Source organism: Equus asinus, chromosome 2 (genome assembly GCF_041296235.1).
Source record: "Equus asinus isolate D_3611 breed Donkey chromosome 2, EquAss-T2T_v2, whole genome shotgun sequence".
Taxonomy (NCBI): Eukaryota; Metazoa; Chordata; class Mammalia; order Perissodactyla; family Equidae; genus Equus; species Equus asinus.
In genome coordinates, this window is record NC_091791.1 from 113106631 (window position 1) to 113121725 (window position 15095).

General features: G+C 50.2%; 1 protein-coding gene across 3 annotated transcripts in view; it reads right to left on the minus strand.

Annotated features, from left to right (window-relative positions):
* Nucleotides 1-7130: 7130 nt before the first annotated feature.
* PCSK6 (proprotein convertase subtilisin/kexin type 6) overlaps nucleotides 7131-15095 on the minus strand; it is a 181314-nt gene continuing 173349 nt past the window's right edge. For all 3 annotated transcript variants that reach the window (XM_070496488.1, XM_044762977.2, XM_070496493.1), the window contains 3 exons: nucleotides 14135-14264; nucleotides 9758-9870; nucleotides 7131-8547 (listed from right to left, as the gene is read on the minus strand). In XM_070496488.1, the coding sequence (XP_070352589.1) occupies nucleotides 8450-8547; nucleotides 9758-9870; nucleotides 14135-14264 (341 nt within the window). In that variant the 3' untranslated portion in view covers nucleotides 7131-8449. The remainder of the gene's footprint in view (nucleotides 8548-9757; nucleotides 9871-14134; nucleotides 14265-15095) is intronic.

Genomic DNA, 15095 nt, shown 5'->3' on the forward strand with positions numbered 1-15095 from the left:
TCAGTATTGTCTCTCTCTCTCTTTTTTTTTAACCATTCTGGCGGATTGGTAGTGGTATCCCATTGTGGTTTTAATTGTATTTCCCCAATTATTAACACAGTTGAGAAATTTAAAAAATATATTTAGGGGCCAGCCCGGTGGCACAGCGGTTAAGTGCACACGTTCCACTTTGGTGGCCCGGGGTTTGCTGGTTCGGATCCCTGGTGTGGACATGGCACCACTTGGCAAGCCATACTGTGGTAGGCGTCCCACATATAAAGTAGAGGAAAATGGGCACAGATGTTAGCTCAGGGCCAGTCTTCATCAGCAAAAAGAGGAGGGTTGGCCGCAGATGTTAGCTCAGAGCTAATCTTCCTCAAAAAAAAATGTATTGTCCATTTGGATAGGTTGTTTTGTGAAGTGTCTGTTTAGGTGTTTTGCCCATTTTTCTAATGAGCTGTCCCTTTTTACTGATTTGTAGGAGCTCTTTATACTTTTTTGGATAAGAGTCCTTGTGACATATATGTACAGTGAACATCTTCCCTCTCTCTGTGGCTTGCCTTTTCACTCTCTTAATGGTGTCTTTTGATGAACAGAAATTCTTAATTTTAATATAGTCTAATTTATGAACTTTTCCCTATATAGTCAATGTTTTTTGTGTCTTTTTAAAGAAATCTTTGCCTACTCCAAAATCATGAATATTTTCTTCTAAAAGCTTTATTCTTTCACCTTTTGCATTTAGATTTGCAATCTGCCAGGAACAGATTTGTCTTTATGGTCTGAGGTAGGGATCAAGATATATTTTTCCCCATATAGACATTCAGTTCTCCCAGCACTATTTATTGAGAAGACCATCCTTTCCCCACTCCTCTGCAGTGCCACCTTTTTCATAAATCAAGGGTCCAAATATGTGAGGGTCTGCTTCTGGACCAGCTATTCTGTTCCATGGGTTTAATTGCCTATTCTTGCACAATATCATACTCTTTGTAATAGTAAGCTTTATTTAAAAATTTGATATTTGTCTCAAAAAAGGGCTCCCACTTTTCTTTGAGACTGTCTTGGTTATTCTTGCCCTTTGCATTTTAATATAAATTTTAGCTACATCTTGTATCTAAAAGAGAATCCATGCTTTAATTTATATTGTACTGAATCTGTAGGTGAATTTGGATGGAATTCATATCTTTACAATATTGAGTATTCCAATCTATGAACATGATATAACCTTACATTTATTTAGGTCTTCTTTAATTTCTCTTTATTCTATAGTTTTTGTGTAGAGGTCTTATACATCTTTTAATAGATTTATTCTAGGTATTTAATAGTTTTTTTATGCTGTTGTAAATGGTATGTTTTGTTAAAAAAGTCTATTTTCTAATCATTAGTTTCTGGTATATTGAAATACAGTTGAAATACAATTGATAACTGGCATTGTATCCAGCAATCTTGCCAAATTCACTTATTAATTCTAATAGTTTATCTGTAACCGTTCTTTTGGATTTTCTACATATAGAACATGCTGTCTGAGAATAATGATAGTTTTATTTCTTCCTTTGCAATTCTGGTACTAGTTTTTCTTTATTTTTTGCCTGTTGCACTGGCTGGGATTGTCAGCACCACTGGGCAGTGGTGGTGGTGGGCATCCTTTAGCAGACATCATCATTTCAAAGCCAAGGGGAAAAAACCCTAATCAAGTGACCAATGTTAATATCACCAATAATGGAACAAGTCAAAATCCTGTATCACCTACTAGGATGCAATGAGAAGAATACAGCGATACTTCTGTGAGATTCCTGTCAAAGATGCGTGACCTGAATCAAAATGTGAGGAAACCTCAGACAAACACGCACTAAGGGACGGCCTCCAAATAACTGGCCTGTAGTCTTTAAAAGGCTCAAGGTCATGAAAGTCAAGGAAAGACTGAGGAACTGTTCTAGATTGAAGACTAAAGAGACATGATGACTAAATGCAAAGTGTGATCTAAACTGGATCCTTTTGCTAAGGGCATTATTGAGACAATTGGCGAAACTTGAATCCAGTCAGAGGATTAGATGGTAGTAATGTATCAGTGTTCATGTCCTGATTTTGATGGTTATGTAGGAGAAGGTTCTTGTTTATAGGAAATACTCTCTAAAGAATTTGGGGGGTAATAAGGTATCATATTGGTAATTTACTTTCAAATTGTTCAGGAAAACATTCCTTTCTACTGTACTTTGTAACTTTTCAGCAATTTTGCTTTATTGTTTCAAAATTAAAAATTTAAAACAATCCAAACTTCACTTAATTCCAGAGAGGACCACTAGGTGGTGTCCTTAGACCAGAGAGCTGGTTTTACTTGGCCCTTTGCTTGCTGGATTTGAAAAACAAGTTTATCTGTTGATTAAAAAAAAAAAATGATTGAGGGGCTGGCCCGGTGGTGTAGTGGTTAAGTTCACACGTTCCATTTCGGCGGCTGGGGGTTCACCGGTTCAGATGCCGGGTGTGGACATGGCACTGCTTGGCAAGCCATGCTGTGGTAGGCTTCCCACGTATAAAGTAGAGGAAGATGGGCACGGATGTTAGCTCAGGGCCAGTCTTCCTCAGCAAAAAGAGGAGGATTGGTGGCAGATGTTAGCTCAGGGCTAATCTTCCTCAAAAAAAAAAAAAGGGTTGATCTGTTGATGGGCACTTAGGTGGCTTCCAAGTCTTGGCTATTGTGAATAAAGCTGCAATGAACATAGGGGTGCATCTATCTTTTCGAATTAGTGTTTTCGTGTTCTTTGGATAAATACCCAGTGGAATAGCTGGATCATATGGTATTTCTATTTTTAATTTTTTGAGAAATCTCCATACTGTTTTCCATAGTGGGTGCACCACTTTACATTCCCACCAGCAGTGTATGAGGGTTTCTTTTTCTCCACATCCTCTCCAACACTAGTTATTTCTTGTCTTTTTAATAGCCATCCAGACGGGTGTGAGGTGATATCTCATTGTGGTTTTGATTTGCGTTTCCCTAATAATTAGTCATGTTGAACATCTTTCCACGTGCCTGTTGGCCGGCCATCTGTATATCTTCTTTGGAAAAATGTCTGTTCATATCCTGTGCCTATTTTTTGATCAGGATGTTAATTTTTTGTTGTTGTTGAATTATGTGAGTTCTTTATATATTTTGAAATTAACCCCTTGACAGATATATGATTGCAAGTATTTTCTCCCAGTTGGTAGGTTGTCTTTTCATTTTGTTGATGGTTTCCTTTGCCATGCAGAAGCTTTTTAGTTTGATGTAGTCTCATTTGTTTATTTTTTCATTCCCTTGCCTGAGGAGACATGATGTTCAAAAAGATACTGTTAAGACCTCTGTTGAAGAGCATACTGCCTATGTTTTCTTCTAGGAGTTTTATGGTTTCCGGTCTTAATTCAAAAATACTACTCAGCCGTAAGAAAAGATGAAATCGTGCAGCTTGTGACAATGTGGATGGACCTTGAGGGTATTAAGTGAAATAAGTCAGATGGAGAAAGACAAACACCTTATTGATTTCACTCATATGTGGAAGATAAAGAAACACATAGATACGGAGAACCGATTAGTGGTTACTAGAGGGAAAGAGGGTGGGGGGAGGGCAAAAGGGGTAAAGGGGCATATGTATACAGTGATGGATGGCAACTAGACTTGGTGAACACGATGCAGTCAATATAGAACTTGAGATATAATGATGTACGCCTGAAATTTATACAATGTTAAATCAATCTGACCTCAATAAAAAAAAAGTTTATTTCTTTACTTTAAAAAAGGAAAGTTTTGGGGCCGGCCCCGTGGCCGAGTGGTTAAGTTCGTGTGCTCTGCTTGGGCAGCCCAGGGTTTCACCGGTTCAGATCCTGGACGCAGACATGGCACCACTCATTAGGCTACGCTGAGGCGGCGTCCCACATGCCACAACTAGAAGGACCCACAACTAAAACATACAACTATGTACTGGGGGGATTTGGGGAGAAAAAGCAGAAACAAAAAAATGTTCTGTGGGTTTCCCTTGCTTCAGCACATGAATAGGGACATAAATCAAACCATAGGCAGTTTTATTCATTTTAGGGTATCTCTACGAAGTTGAGAATAGATTTCCTTTATTTTATTTTAGTTTTTTTTAGGAAGATTAGCCCTGAGCCAACTGCTGCCAATCCTCCCCTTTTTGCTGAGGAAGACTGATCCTGAGCTAACCTCCCATCTTCCTCTACTTTATACCTGGGACACCTACCACGGCATGGGTGCCAAGTGGTGCCATGTCCGCACTTGGGATCCGAACAGCCAAACCCCAGGCTGCCGAAGCACAACGTGCACACTTAACCGCTGTGCCACCGGGCCGGTCCCAAGATTTCCTTTTTTGATTTCATTTCTTTTGGCTAGGGTTTCTCAGCCTTGGCACTGTTGACATTTTTGGGCTGGATAGTTCTTTGTTGTGGGGGCTGTCCTGTGCCTTCCAGGATGTTTAGCAGCATCCCTGACTTCTACCCACTAGATGTCAGTACATCCCTCCACTTGCAACAATCAAAAGTGTCTCCAGACGTTGCCAGATGTCCTCTGGCAGGCAAAAATCACCCGCAGGTTGAGAACCACGGTTTTTGGCAGTGAGATGGTCTCTGCTTGGGGCAGTTTGGATCCACTTTGCTCAACAGGGAGCCTAGGAGGTAGCTGATTACCCCTGGAATGGCTGGTACATAGTGTGTTGGGGGGAAGCTTTGGGTGGTGGGAACTGAACCCCAGGACCTGAGGTGGGTGCTCAGTGCTGCACCACTTAGGGGTGCTGTTCTGTGCAGGGACAAGCCACAGAGCTCAGGGTGTCAGCAAAGGCCTATACAACCAGCCAGGAAGGATAAGTCCTGAGTTTGAGGAAGGAAAAGATAAGAAGGCTGGGACAGGATGCAAACTCCTTTCTCATGGCAGCCAGCACCCAGCTGCCTCCCAGCTGGCTGGGCAGTCATATGATGCTGGAGAATGGCTTTGCTTTCCATCACCCCTGCTTGTTCTTATTAAAATGTCCTTTATACTTCACTTCTCCATCTCCTTCCCTTTTCATCCTCTGATCTAAACCTCCACCTCTCACTTGCTCCTAGAGGCGCCAGCATACCCTCAAGCTTTCAGGCTTAGGGTTTGCTCCAGCTGTTATTATCAATGATTCAAATGAAGTGGATGGCAGTCTCTCCAAATTCAAGGGCACTCCACTGCTGGCCATGTTTTCTTTTAAAGCTCTATCCACCCCCCTCCTCACATGATGTGTCTTCTGTAAAAAATGCAGTTCTCGGGCCAGGCCTGGTTGCCTAGTGGTTAAGTTTGGTGCACTCTGCTTCAGCAGACCAGGTTCAGTTCCCAGGCATGGATCTGGACCTACACCACTCGTCTGTCAGTGGCCATGCTGTGGTGGTGGCTCACATACAAAAAGAGGAAGATTGGCAGCTGATGTTAGCTTAGGGAGAATCTTCCTCAATGACAACAAGAAAAAATAGTGCAATTCTCCCCAGCCCTTTGAAGAGGTACAAGGTATAAAGTCAGCAGTGGCCTGGCAGGGATGGGGATGTACACAGGGGGACCACTGTGAGGTACCAAAGAATTTGTGGACAAAGTCAGAAAAATGTCACCCCTAATTTAAAACAAATGTATCATGGCTGTGTTGGGCCAGCTGCAGAAGTGACTCCCCATCCTGCAGAGAGCCAGCCTCCCTCCCTGGGGACAGGGATGAGAGCAACTTCACCAGTGTGTGGCTCGTGGCAACCCACTTCACCTCTGTGAGCCTCAGTCTGTGAAATGACAGATTTAGAGGAGTTGATCCATAACTCTATCACGGAAAACAAAACCCAGAAAAATGTCCTGCCCCAACTGAGTCCAGATAACGGTAAGGTTGGGCCATTTGCAAAGAGACATTTCATGTGGTCAGTCCCTTTCAACAAGGTGGCTTTTAGTCCTAGGACTTTGTGGACAGCTCCTGGCCTAGCCACTGTGGTGAGAGTACATGCACCCCGAGGCTGCCCGGCTGGCTTCCTGTAGTTGGTGTCCTTTGGGGATAAAAGGAGTCTCTGATTCAGTTCCAAACATTAGCCCGTAAGCTCTCAGTAGGCAAAAAGTTCTAGGGGCTGACCTGGGGCCCTGGCCCAGAGGTTCTTAGCAATTGCGGGTTTTAATTCAATGTCATTCTCATGGGGGAGGTGGAATCCTTACCAATATTCTGTCCAGTCCTGGCTACTGTCTCCCAAACACACTCCTTCATTGCCTCACACTGACAACTCTGGTCAGTTCATGCTCGTGGTGGGCAGCTGCCAGGTTGGGTGGCCTAACCCCACTTTCTGGGAGCTGCACATTGCTCCCCTCCTCCAGACACGCGGTCGCTGGAAGAGCTCCCTGCAGCCACGTTCTGCTTCACAAGCCTGTCCCTGTGGCCACTGCTGATGGGACCAGGCAGACTAAGCAGGGCCCAGAAGCAGATTCAGAAAGCCTGTTTCGGGGGTTTGTGTCAGTTTCACCTGGGAGATGTTGGTGGTCATCTGTCCCATCAACTAGAGAAAGAGGAGGTGCTGCTGCCATGCAAAGAGGGTCCAGGGGACATTTAATGCTGGTCCAGGGTTCACAAGGCCCAGCTGCACCCTTCCCTGAAATTCCGAGTCACTCCGGAATCCCTCATCCACTTTTGTTTTTTCTAAGTCAGTGCTAGTTGGTACATTTCCTTTATTTGCAGCCAAAGGATTCCCTGCAAGGACAAGCTTCTGACCTCACCGAGAGGCCGTGGGAAAAAGCCCAGACAGCACAGAGCCCATGGGTGCAGGGATCTCAATCGCCGTACAGAAAACAAGCTGTGACCTAAGTAAGTCACGCTTGGCAGCTATAGGTGAGCGGCTCGCAGTCTGGGCTGGGGGGGCTCCTCCTTGACAGAGGGGAGGCATCCCCACATCCAGCCCCTCTCCCCACCAGGCTCTGTGGCCTGAAAAGGGTCTGTGTGCCCAAGGACCCTCTGGGGCTGGAACTCTGGCATTGCCCCCATAACATCATTACAGCAACATTCACTAAAGCTTAGACCTTCCATGTAATGACATCAAACGGATCCCGAAAGCACAAACAAAGCCATTTCATACATCGGTCAGCAACCATGTTTAATTGTTGTGCCTTGGAAAGAAATACAGGCTCCACTGCCATGGGATGTTAACTCTTTTATTAATTTAGGGTTAACATTGTGGATTTCTTTTTCGGAGTTGTGGATTCCATAAACAACAGCTGGGTTCCCCCCAGCTCCCAGGGGACAAGGCAAACGCATTATAGTCAAAGAGGGAGCCGGACAAAATGGAGAAGAACGAGCTTGGAAAAATTTAAGGCAAATGTTACTCCCATATTAGAGGGAATTGATCAAGCAGATCTGTGCATTTCAATGAAAATATATGAAATATTTGTCAAAATAATTAACATCGGTAAAAATTAGAACATGTAGCTTATAAAATGCCTACACAGGTTTGGCAGAAATAAATCCAACTGTGTCGCTAGGCTTGCAGTACACACAGACACAGGAACATCCACCTTAGGAACTAGTCTGACGAGCAGAGGCCGAACGGATTTTAAAAGCAACTTCACGAACTGGGAAGTGACAGATGACCCACAATTCAGGGGTGCTTTACATTTTGGTAAGAGGAATCGCTTGGCCCTCAGGGCACCTTTGGCTGGCTCCTGGACGCCTCCTGGGGACCCTCACCAGAAGGCTCTGCATCAGGTAGAGGGGCCCATTCGGGCCATGGGATTCCTAGAGACACAGACAGACGGCGGTGACCAGGGGAGCTCGGCTCACTCAAGGAGAGCGCTGCAGAGAAGGCAGGCTCTTTCCATCCGGGTTTGGAATGTGACTTTCTAAGCTGTCGCTGCAGTTTCAGAAGTAGCTGACTATGTAGAAATAGATGCTCCATCCCCAGTGGTAGTACGTTTTATGACCCCAAATCTATTTTATTTACAGTCTGACCAAACCGTCCCCCAGACTGCTCTGTGGCAGGCGATGAGCAGGTGCGTGCTGGGCCCTTCATCATGGTGAGGACGGCCCAGGGTTCTGTGGGCCGGGCCCTAGGGTGAGATTTACTATGGAACTGCACAAAAGCATGGGCAGAAGAGTGATGTGTTATGCCAAGCATCTTGCCTTTCTGCTTTGGTCTTGAAGATTCAGTAAACTTATGGTTCCAGAAGCTGCTCCAAAGCTGGAGCTGTGGATTCCTGGAATTCATTTTGTTCCCGTTTTGAGTTTGCCAGAAGAATGTAGCCAGCAAGCAGAGTTTGAGAGGCTGTCAGTTTTAGGAACACCTCCTTAAGGCCCACCACCCACTCGGTCTGGGTGCCCAGAGATGCTGCAGAACGACTTTGCTCCTAGGGAGATAAAGCTGTCAGATGCAGGGCACCACCCCGAAACAGGTTCTGGCCAATAGTCTGGAGAAAGGTGGATGGACGCGAGGGACCCTGCCTGCTGCGGGCAGCCAGGTGTCCCTACCCAGCCAGGAGGCACGTGCGGCAACAGAACTGAATGAAGAGCTTCCGTTCACAGAGCCGTTGGGACTTCACCATCTCGCAGAATGTCTCGTCAGCTGGGGCCCCACCGGGAAAGAGAAAAGAGGGACACATCAGACTGTGGGGTCTGTTACGATTGTTCTGATCATCCCACCTTGCTGGGCCGCGATGGCATGCAGGGCCGGGGGAACACAGAGGGAACGTGGGCGGCAGACAGGGCAGCCCTCACAGTCACCCCATGATGTGGTGAGCCTGGCATGGCAGAGGTGGCACTTGGCATGCAGGGACTTGAGCTGAATCTGGGAGACAAGGGGAAATCCAGGGGAGGGGTGGTGGGGAGTGGCAGGGTCTGGGAGAAGACACTGACTACACCAATGGAGGCCCTCCAGTGACCACCTCACTTTGTTGGGCTGGATACATAACCTGACTTCCTACAGAGGGAGCTTCCTGGCTTTTCAAGGGACACAATTCTGCAAACCAAAAAAAATAACGGAACACCAAGCAAGGAGGCCACTTGTGGTCTGTAGTGTGTGCCCAGGGCTCTCTGTGCAGGCTTTGTGCTCTGCCAGGCCAGCGCCAGTGCCAGCTCCGTGCCCAGGGACACCGTGGGGCTGGCAGCTCCCCCGCCTGCACGCCAGCCCACAGGGCCCAGAGCCCAGCTCACCTTCCCTGCCACACTGCACCTGCTAACGGCTCCTGCACCGGATCTCCAGGCCAGAATCCCCTGCCAACCCTTCCTCTTGCCAGAAATCTCCAAATTGGAATCCCCAAATTGGTCTTTGGTCTCCTCTGAGTTCCTGTTTTCACAACCCGTCCCAGTTTCCCAATCAGCCTAGAGAACCAGGGCTCTCCCACAGCACAGATGCTCGACTGTGGGCTCTGTGAGGCTCAGACCCTACAGGCCTCCTGACTTTGACCTGCAAGATCGGGCCTGTCCTATAGGAAGTCACCAAACACAGGCCACCTGGGGCTTATGGCGTAAGAGTGGGAACAGTACAAGAACAAAATCACTTTTAAGAGTCACTCAACAAACTGACCACCAGTAGCTGGGTTGACGGCTGGGATGCCTCTCTGGTCAGTGTGAGAGGTCTAAAGGGAAGAAGGGAGGACTGGGGGGGGGGGGGCTCCAAGATGGTCAATCAAAGGAGGGGCCAGCACGCCTGTTCGGAGGGGCTGACATTCCTGCATTTTCTTTTCCTTTCTCTTTCGACCAGAGGCCAGAGGGCTGAGCTCCTACAAGCGCAGCCCCGAGGTAACTCAGGCGCCCGGTGACCCTGAGGTGCTCACCGTTGCTGCAGGTGTGGTTGGTGATGCACGAGGTCCCCAGCTGCGTGAAGCCCGCCTTGCACCTGCTGCAGTTCCTGCTGGAGCCTTCACAGCTCAAGCAGTTCTCGTCGCACCTATGGGGAGACACAGGTCCCTGCTGCTGTTTGGGGAAGAGTTCCAACCACTCCAGGCCTCCTTCCCGGAGCCCTCCTACCTTCCTGCACCACACCCCCAGCTGGAACTGTGCCCCCTACAGCGGCCTGGAACCCTGGCCAAGTGTTTGCACGTCCTTCCTCCTGTCTGACTGCCCTAGTGCCTTGGGAGGGCAAAGACGGGCATGGCCAGTTGGTAGGAGCATGCCTGGAGCTGAGGGCAGGGCCAGGTCTCCGGGACTCCCGGTGGCTCACCTGGACGCCCTCCTGGGCACTGTGGCACCCACCCCACAGGTGGCTAGCGTCAGCACACGCACTCGGGGCTCAGGGCTGGGAGCTGGCCTGGGGACTGCTGCTATGCACCAGGCTGGCTTCCTTTGCCGTGAAATAGGCCTGTCCCCTGGGCGTGGGGTGGCTGGGGCGGGGGGAGCCCTTCTACTCCTGTCCCAGAGATGGGACCCAGGGCTATTTCTAACACGGAGTACACGACCTCAGGGGAGGGGCCGTGCACTGCCCCCCTCAGGCCATGTGCAGCAGTTTTATTCAAACACAGTCACACTCCTTTATTTACGTGTCTTCTGCAGCTGCTTCTGTGGCAGGGGAGTTGCGTAGCTGCGACGGAGACTGTGTGGAAAGCGCAGGCCCACCTGTGCCTGTCGTGCTCTGGGCTGCTGTGGACCTGGCCCCACCTGCTGCCTTTTCCAAGTCCATCTCTCAGTGAGTGGTCTCCACAGTGCTCCAGTCTGCTGCCCACCTTCCACATCGCTGCCAGCTTTGGGCAGAACAGGTCCCAGAGGCAGGGTTCTGACAGGGCGGGTGGGGTGGCCAGGAGCCTGGCGCGGCTGACGTCTGGGCCCGCCCCGTGTGGGCAGTTCTTTGCTTAGGACACATGCCGCCTGCCCAGTCAGAGACTAGATGACAACAAGGCTCACTGTAGGCCTCTTTGCAAAGCGGCCCTCCGCCGGGCTCCGAGTCCACCATGGATGCCGCCTGCACAGAGGCCCCAGGGCGCCAGGCCCTCAGCCTGGACGAGGGGCGGGTTTTGTTCTCCTAGTGTAGCTGAGGATGCTCCCAAACTGGACTTCAGATCTGTGGTTTATATTTATAAATGTGTAAATCCTGCAGCACACTGCATCCAGGAGCCCTCTGACTTCCTCCTCCTGTGGCAAGAGACTGGCCCCCCGCCCTCCAGACACCCCGGAGGGGAGGACGGGGCCTGCCGAGCGGAACCCTGTTCCTGTGCACTTTGAGGAAGCTCCTGAGGTCTGGTCCTTGACGCGCTGCACCTTCTGGTGGCCTGGCCACAGGCCGCTGATGCCACAGCACAGGGGACGACTTCCCCTGGGATCACCCCCCAGCCCCCGCCCACCCCTTTACAGACGATGTCCACCAGTGAGACGGGAGCTCGGGATAAGCCGAGCCACTTAATGGGATGGTCAGTTGTCACAGGCTGAAGGTTGCCGCAACTATAAACAGTGAGTGGAGTAGGCTACGGTGGAGAATCAGCTGGACGCAGCTGACTTTCTTCTCCAAAGACAACCCCATGCCTGCTGGCTGGAACCGCAGGGGTGTCGGTTTCCTAGTGCTGTGTAACGAATTCCACACACGCAGCAGCTTGACCCAGCACCAGTCAGCATCTCCCGTTCTGCAGGCAGAAGTCTGGGCCGGCTCAGTGTACTCTCTGCTCAGGGTTTCTCAAGGCCCAGGTCAAGGTGTTGCTCAGATCCCAGGTTCAGGGGAAGAATCCAGCATCGTGCTGCTCCCAGGAATGGGTGATGTCCCCAGCTGACCCCCAGTGGCCTCAAGGCCATGGCTTCTCTGAGAGGCCCTCTTGGCTCCTTTCCGTCAGGGTTACTGTGCCCGGTTGGTGGTCCTCTTGGGTAGGGGCTTTCAAGACACCTCTGGTTCTACTACTGTCTGTGGTACTTACTCCACCCCCAAACACCGTGGCAAGTTTGCCCTGCCAAACTCTGGAAGGGCAGGCGTGCCCACTGCAGCCCTCCTTCCTTGCTGCATCGCAGGGGCCATTTCCACCAGCCTTTGGTCTTTAGGCTGTACCAGGTGAAAGTCAGATGACAGAAGTCGCGTCCCGCTTCAGTCTGGGCACAGAATACAGCAGAAGGCGTGCCTGTGAGTCTCTGCCCGCACCAAGGCCCTGGAGGGGCCTAGGGCGTGGATGAGGGGGAGGGCTGAGGGTGTGAGGCGTTAGCAAGTACCTGGCCGAGTGGCTCTCTGTCTTCCAAGAGGTCCTGGCTCACTTTTCCAGGTGCTCTTAGGAAGTCTTGGGGGCGTCCGGCACCTCTTCTGAGATACTTATCCCGGACTGCTCTCAGCTTCTGGCCTCAGCTTCACGGGTGGTCTTAGCACTCTGGATGCCGACAAGCAGGCCTGTATCCTGGCCTGGCTTTTCCACATGAGCCCCAACTGGCTGCTTGCTCCCTCGGAGCTGCCCCGGGCCAGTCGGCAGCCGACAGCCACGGCACCCCTCAGCTTCCTGGGGCCTGGAGGAAGCCAGGCTCTCTAACAGCTGCTGCTTCCTGAGTGGGGAAAGGCCCTGCAGAACTAAGGGGACCAAGGCCATTATTCCTTGGGGAGGAATTCATGCTGGAGGGTTCTTTAGAGCCAGGGTACCCTACAGACAGAAACTCTCTGAGGTGCTGCCATGCCGCCCCCTCGGCCCCCTGTGGAGGGCTCTTCCTGGGTGTGCATCTCCAAGACCTGGTGTGTCAGCCCCAGCACTGGACTCCCCTGTGGGGCTGAAGGCTTCCTCACCCATGGAAGGGAGCACCCCAGAAGCTCCTGTCCTCTGCTGCCCAAGGAGGGACTTGTGGGGGCTGCCTACCTCCTGCCTCCTGGGGCTGGGGACGCCAGAGTTTCTGGGTGCCCCATGGTGGGCTGGTTGCCAAACTTGTGGTAACACCCAGCATCCTCTAGGATCTGGGCATCTGACAAGTAAAAGTGATTATCACTGTTCAGTTCCACGTTGTCCCGGGGCTGCTGCATTTAGTGTAATTAACTACCCTTGAACCAGCGGGCTGGTTAAAATGAAAGGTTTACTTTGGACATCCGTGCCGAGGATCCTGTATGGACTCAGCAAGCCTGGGTGAAGGTGGCAAGGTTCCTATTTCAAACCAGCCCAACAGAGGGGCTGACTCCTCTCAGATACATAACCCTCTCTGGACCCTCTTTTTGTGGGTCACACAAGTGCAAGGACTAGGTGGCCTCTCATTGGCTCACTGCAGGGTTATTGGTGTCTTTGTTTTAAGAGAATAGGTTGCAACCCAGAGTAGTTCTCAAACACAGCCTGGGGAGGTAACCCCAATGTGGGTCTCCAGCTGTGAGCTGGAAGATGGGGCACGGTCTCCCTACCCCTGCTCTGACATGGGCCTCCGGGGCTCCCTTGCTTTGAGTCTATTTCAGAAGGAAGGTCCCTTCCCCACCCCCAACATCACTACTATCAAGGTCACCTTCAAACTCCTCATTGTTGCTCTCACCCTGAATGAGGCAGCTGCCTGCCCTGTTCCTGGGATCCAGGTTATGAAGTCCTGACGTAGGGTGATAATCAGCAAGACAAGAAGACACCCTAGCAAACAGCTTCTTCTTTCACTTCCCATGTCCAGGGACAAAAGGGAACACTACAGGCTTGGGAGCCACCTAACCAGGATGGTGCACTGTGTGACACACAGGAGGGAGTGCAAAAGGAGAATGAGAGGGGATACAGTATATGCTCATTGACCGGATAGGAAATGGCTTTAGAATGAGGAAATTGTCAGAATCTTTTGTTTTCTCTAGATTATGTAACTAAAAAAAAATCTAACACATGGTTTCCTTAATTACCAACAGTGTGAGTGCATTCTGAGCTGTGGCACGCTGGGAGCTCCTGTGGAGTCTGCTACCGGGTGTGAGCACCTTGTTTTTCTGCTTCCTGCCCTCTCCCAGCTACACAGTGCCTGGCACATAGTAGGTGCTCAATAAATACTCATCAAAGGAACAAAGGAATGAAAGCAGCCAACTAACTCGTGACCTTGGCAATCACTAACTGCAGGGGTCCCCTCCTCTGTACGTGAGCTCCTGTCTGGCTACCGCACTGCTGCAGTGGTGCATGCTGCGCACCTGCCCCCAGTTCCCGGGAAGGGGCCGCCAGACTTGGCCCTCCTGCCGCTCCTGCTCCTTCACTGGCACAGCTGACCGCTCTTCCCAACAGTCTTGGTTTGAGCCAGGAAGTCTGCCTGGAAGGGGCGCGTACCTTCGGCACACCTTGTGGGGCAAGCCCGGCATCTCCTCCGGGTAGAAGCCCTCGCCACAGGCTGGCACGCATCTCCAGTCTTGGAAGTGGAAGTTTGCTGCACAGTGAACACATTCTTCTCTGCTGGGCCCTGAGGGGTCCGGGAAAAGAAGCAGATGTCAGGGACCGCCTGCCCACCGTGTGTCCCAGGCCTGCTGCAGTGCCCTGTGAGATCTGGGTCCTGTTCAGATGCCCCAAGGTCACCACCACAGCTGGATTTCCCAGGTGCCCACATACGTCTGCACTGGGCCCTCCTTGTCCTGCCTGGGAGGCGGCCATCACATCCCCATTTCACAGATGGGGACATGGAGGCCTGAGCCAGGCTCACCACACCTCCCTATTGCCTGTGCCACCTTTGTTGGTCCTGATTCCAAATGCTTCCTTTCCCAATGAGCCTAAAACCTCCTTCTGCTACAGCTGGCCACCTGTGGCTTTGGGCACCTGAAATGTGGCTGGACCAAACTGAGATGTGCTGTAAGCATAAAATACACACACACCGGATTTCAAAGCCTTAGCTTAAAAAAAAATATATAAAATAGTCATTGTTTTGATATTGACTATACGCTGAAGCAATAGTATTTAGACACATGGGCTTAACAGGATATGTTATAGTTATTTTCACCTGTTTCTCTAGGAAATTTAAAGTTGTATCGGGGCTCACATTTGTGGCTTGCATCGTACTTCTATTGGACAGAACACCGTAAGGTGATGTGGGAAAAGGGAAGGAAGAGATTTTGGGGGATGTTGACAGTATTCAGGGTAGACGACCAGAGCAGATTCAATAACAGGAAAAATGACAAAAACGACTAAGGGCTTATGTGGCAGGGAGTGGGGACCAGGAGAGACAAAAGCTCTGAACGAAGGATCGAGAGTCATGATGGAAACCCTGCAGCTAAGCTAAGAGGACTCATCAACCTGGGGC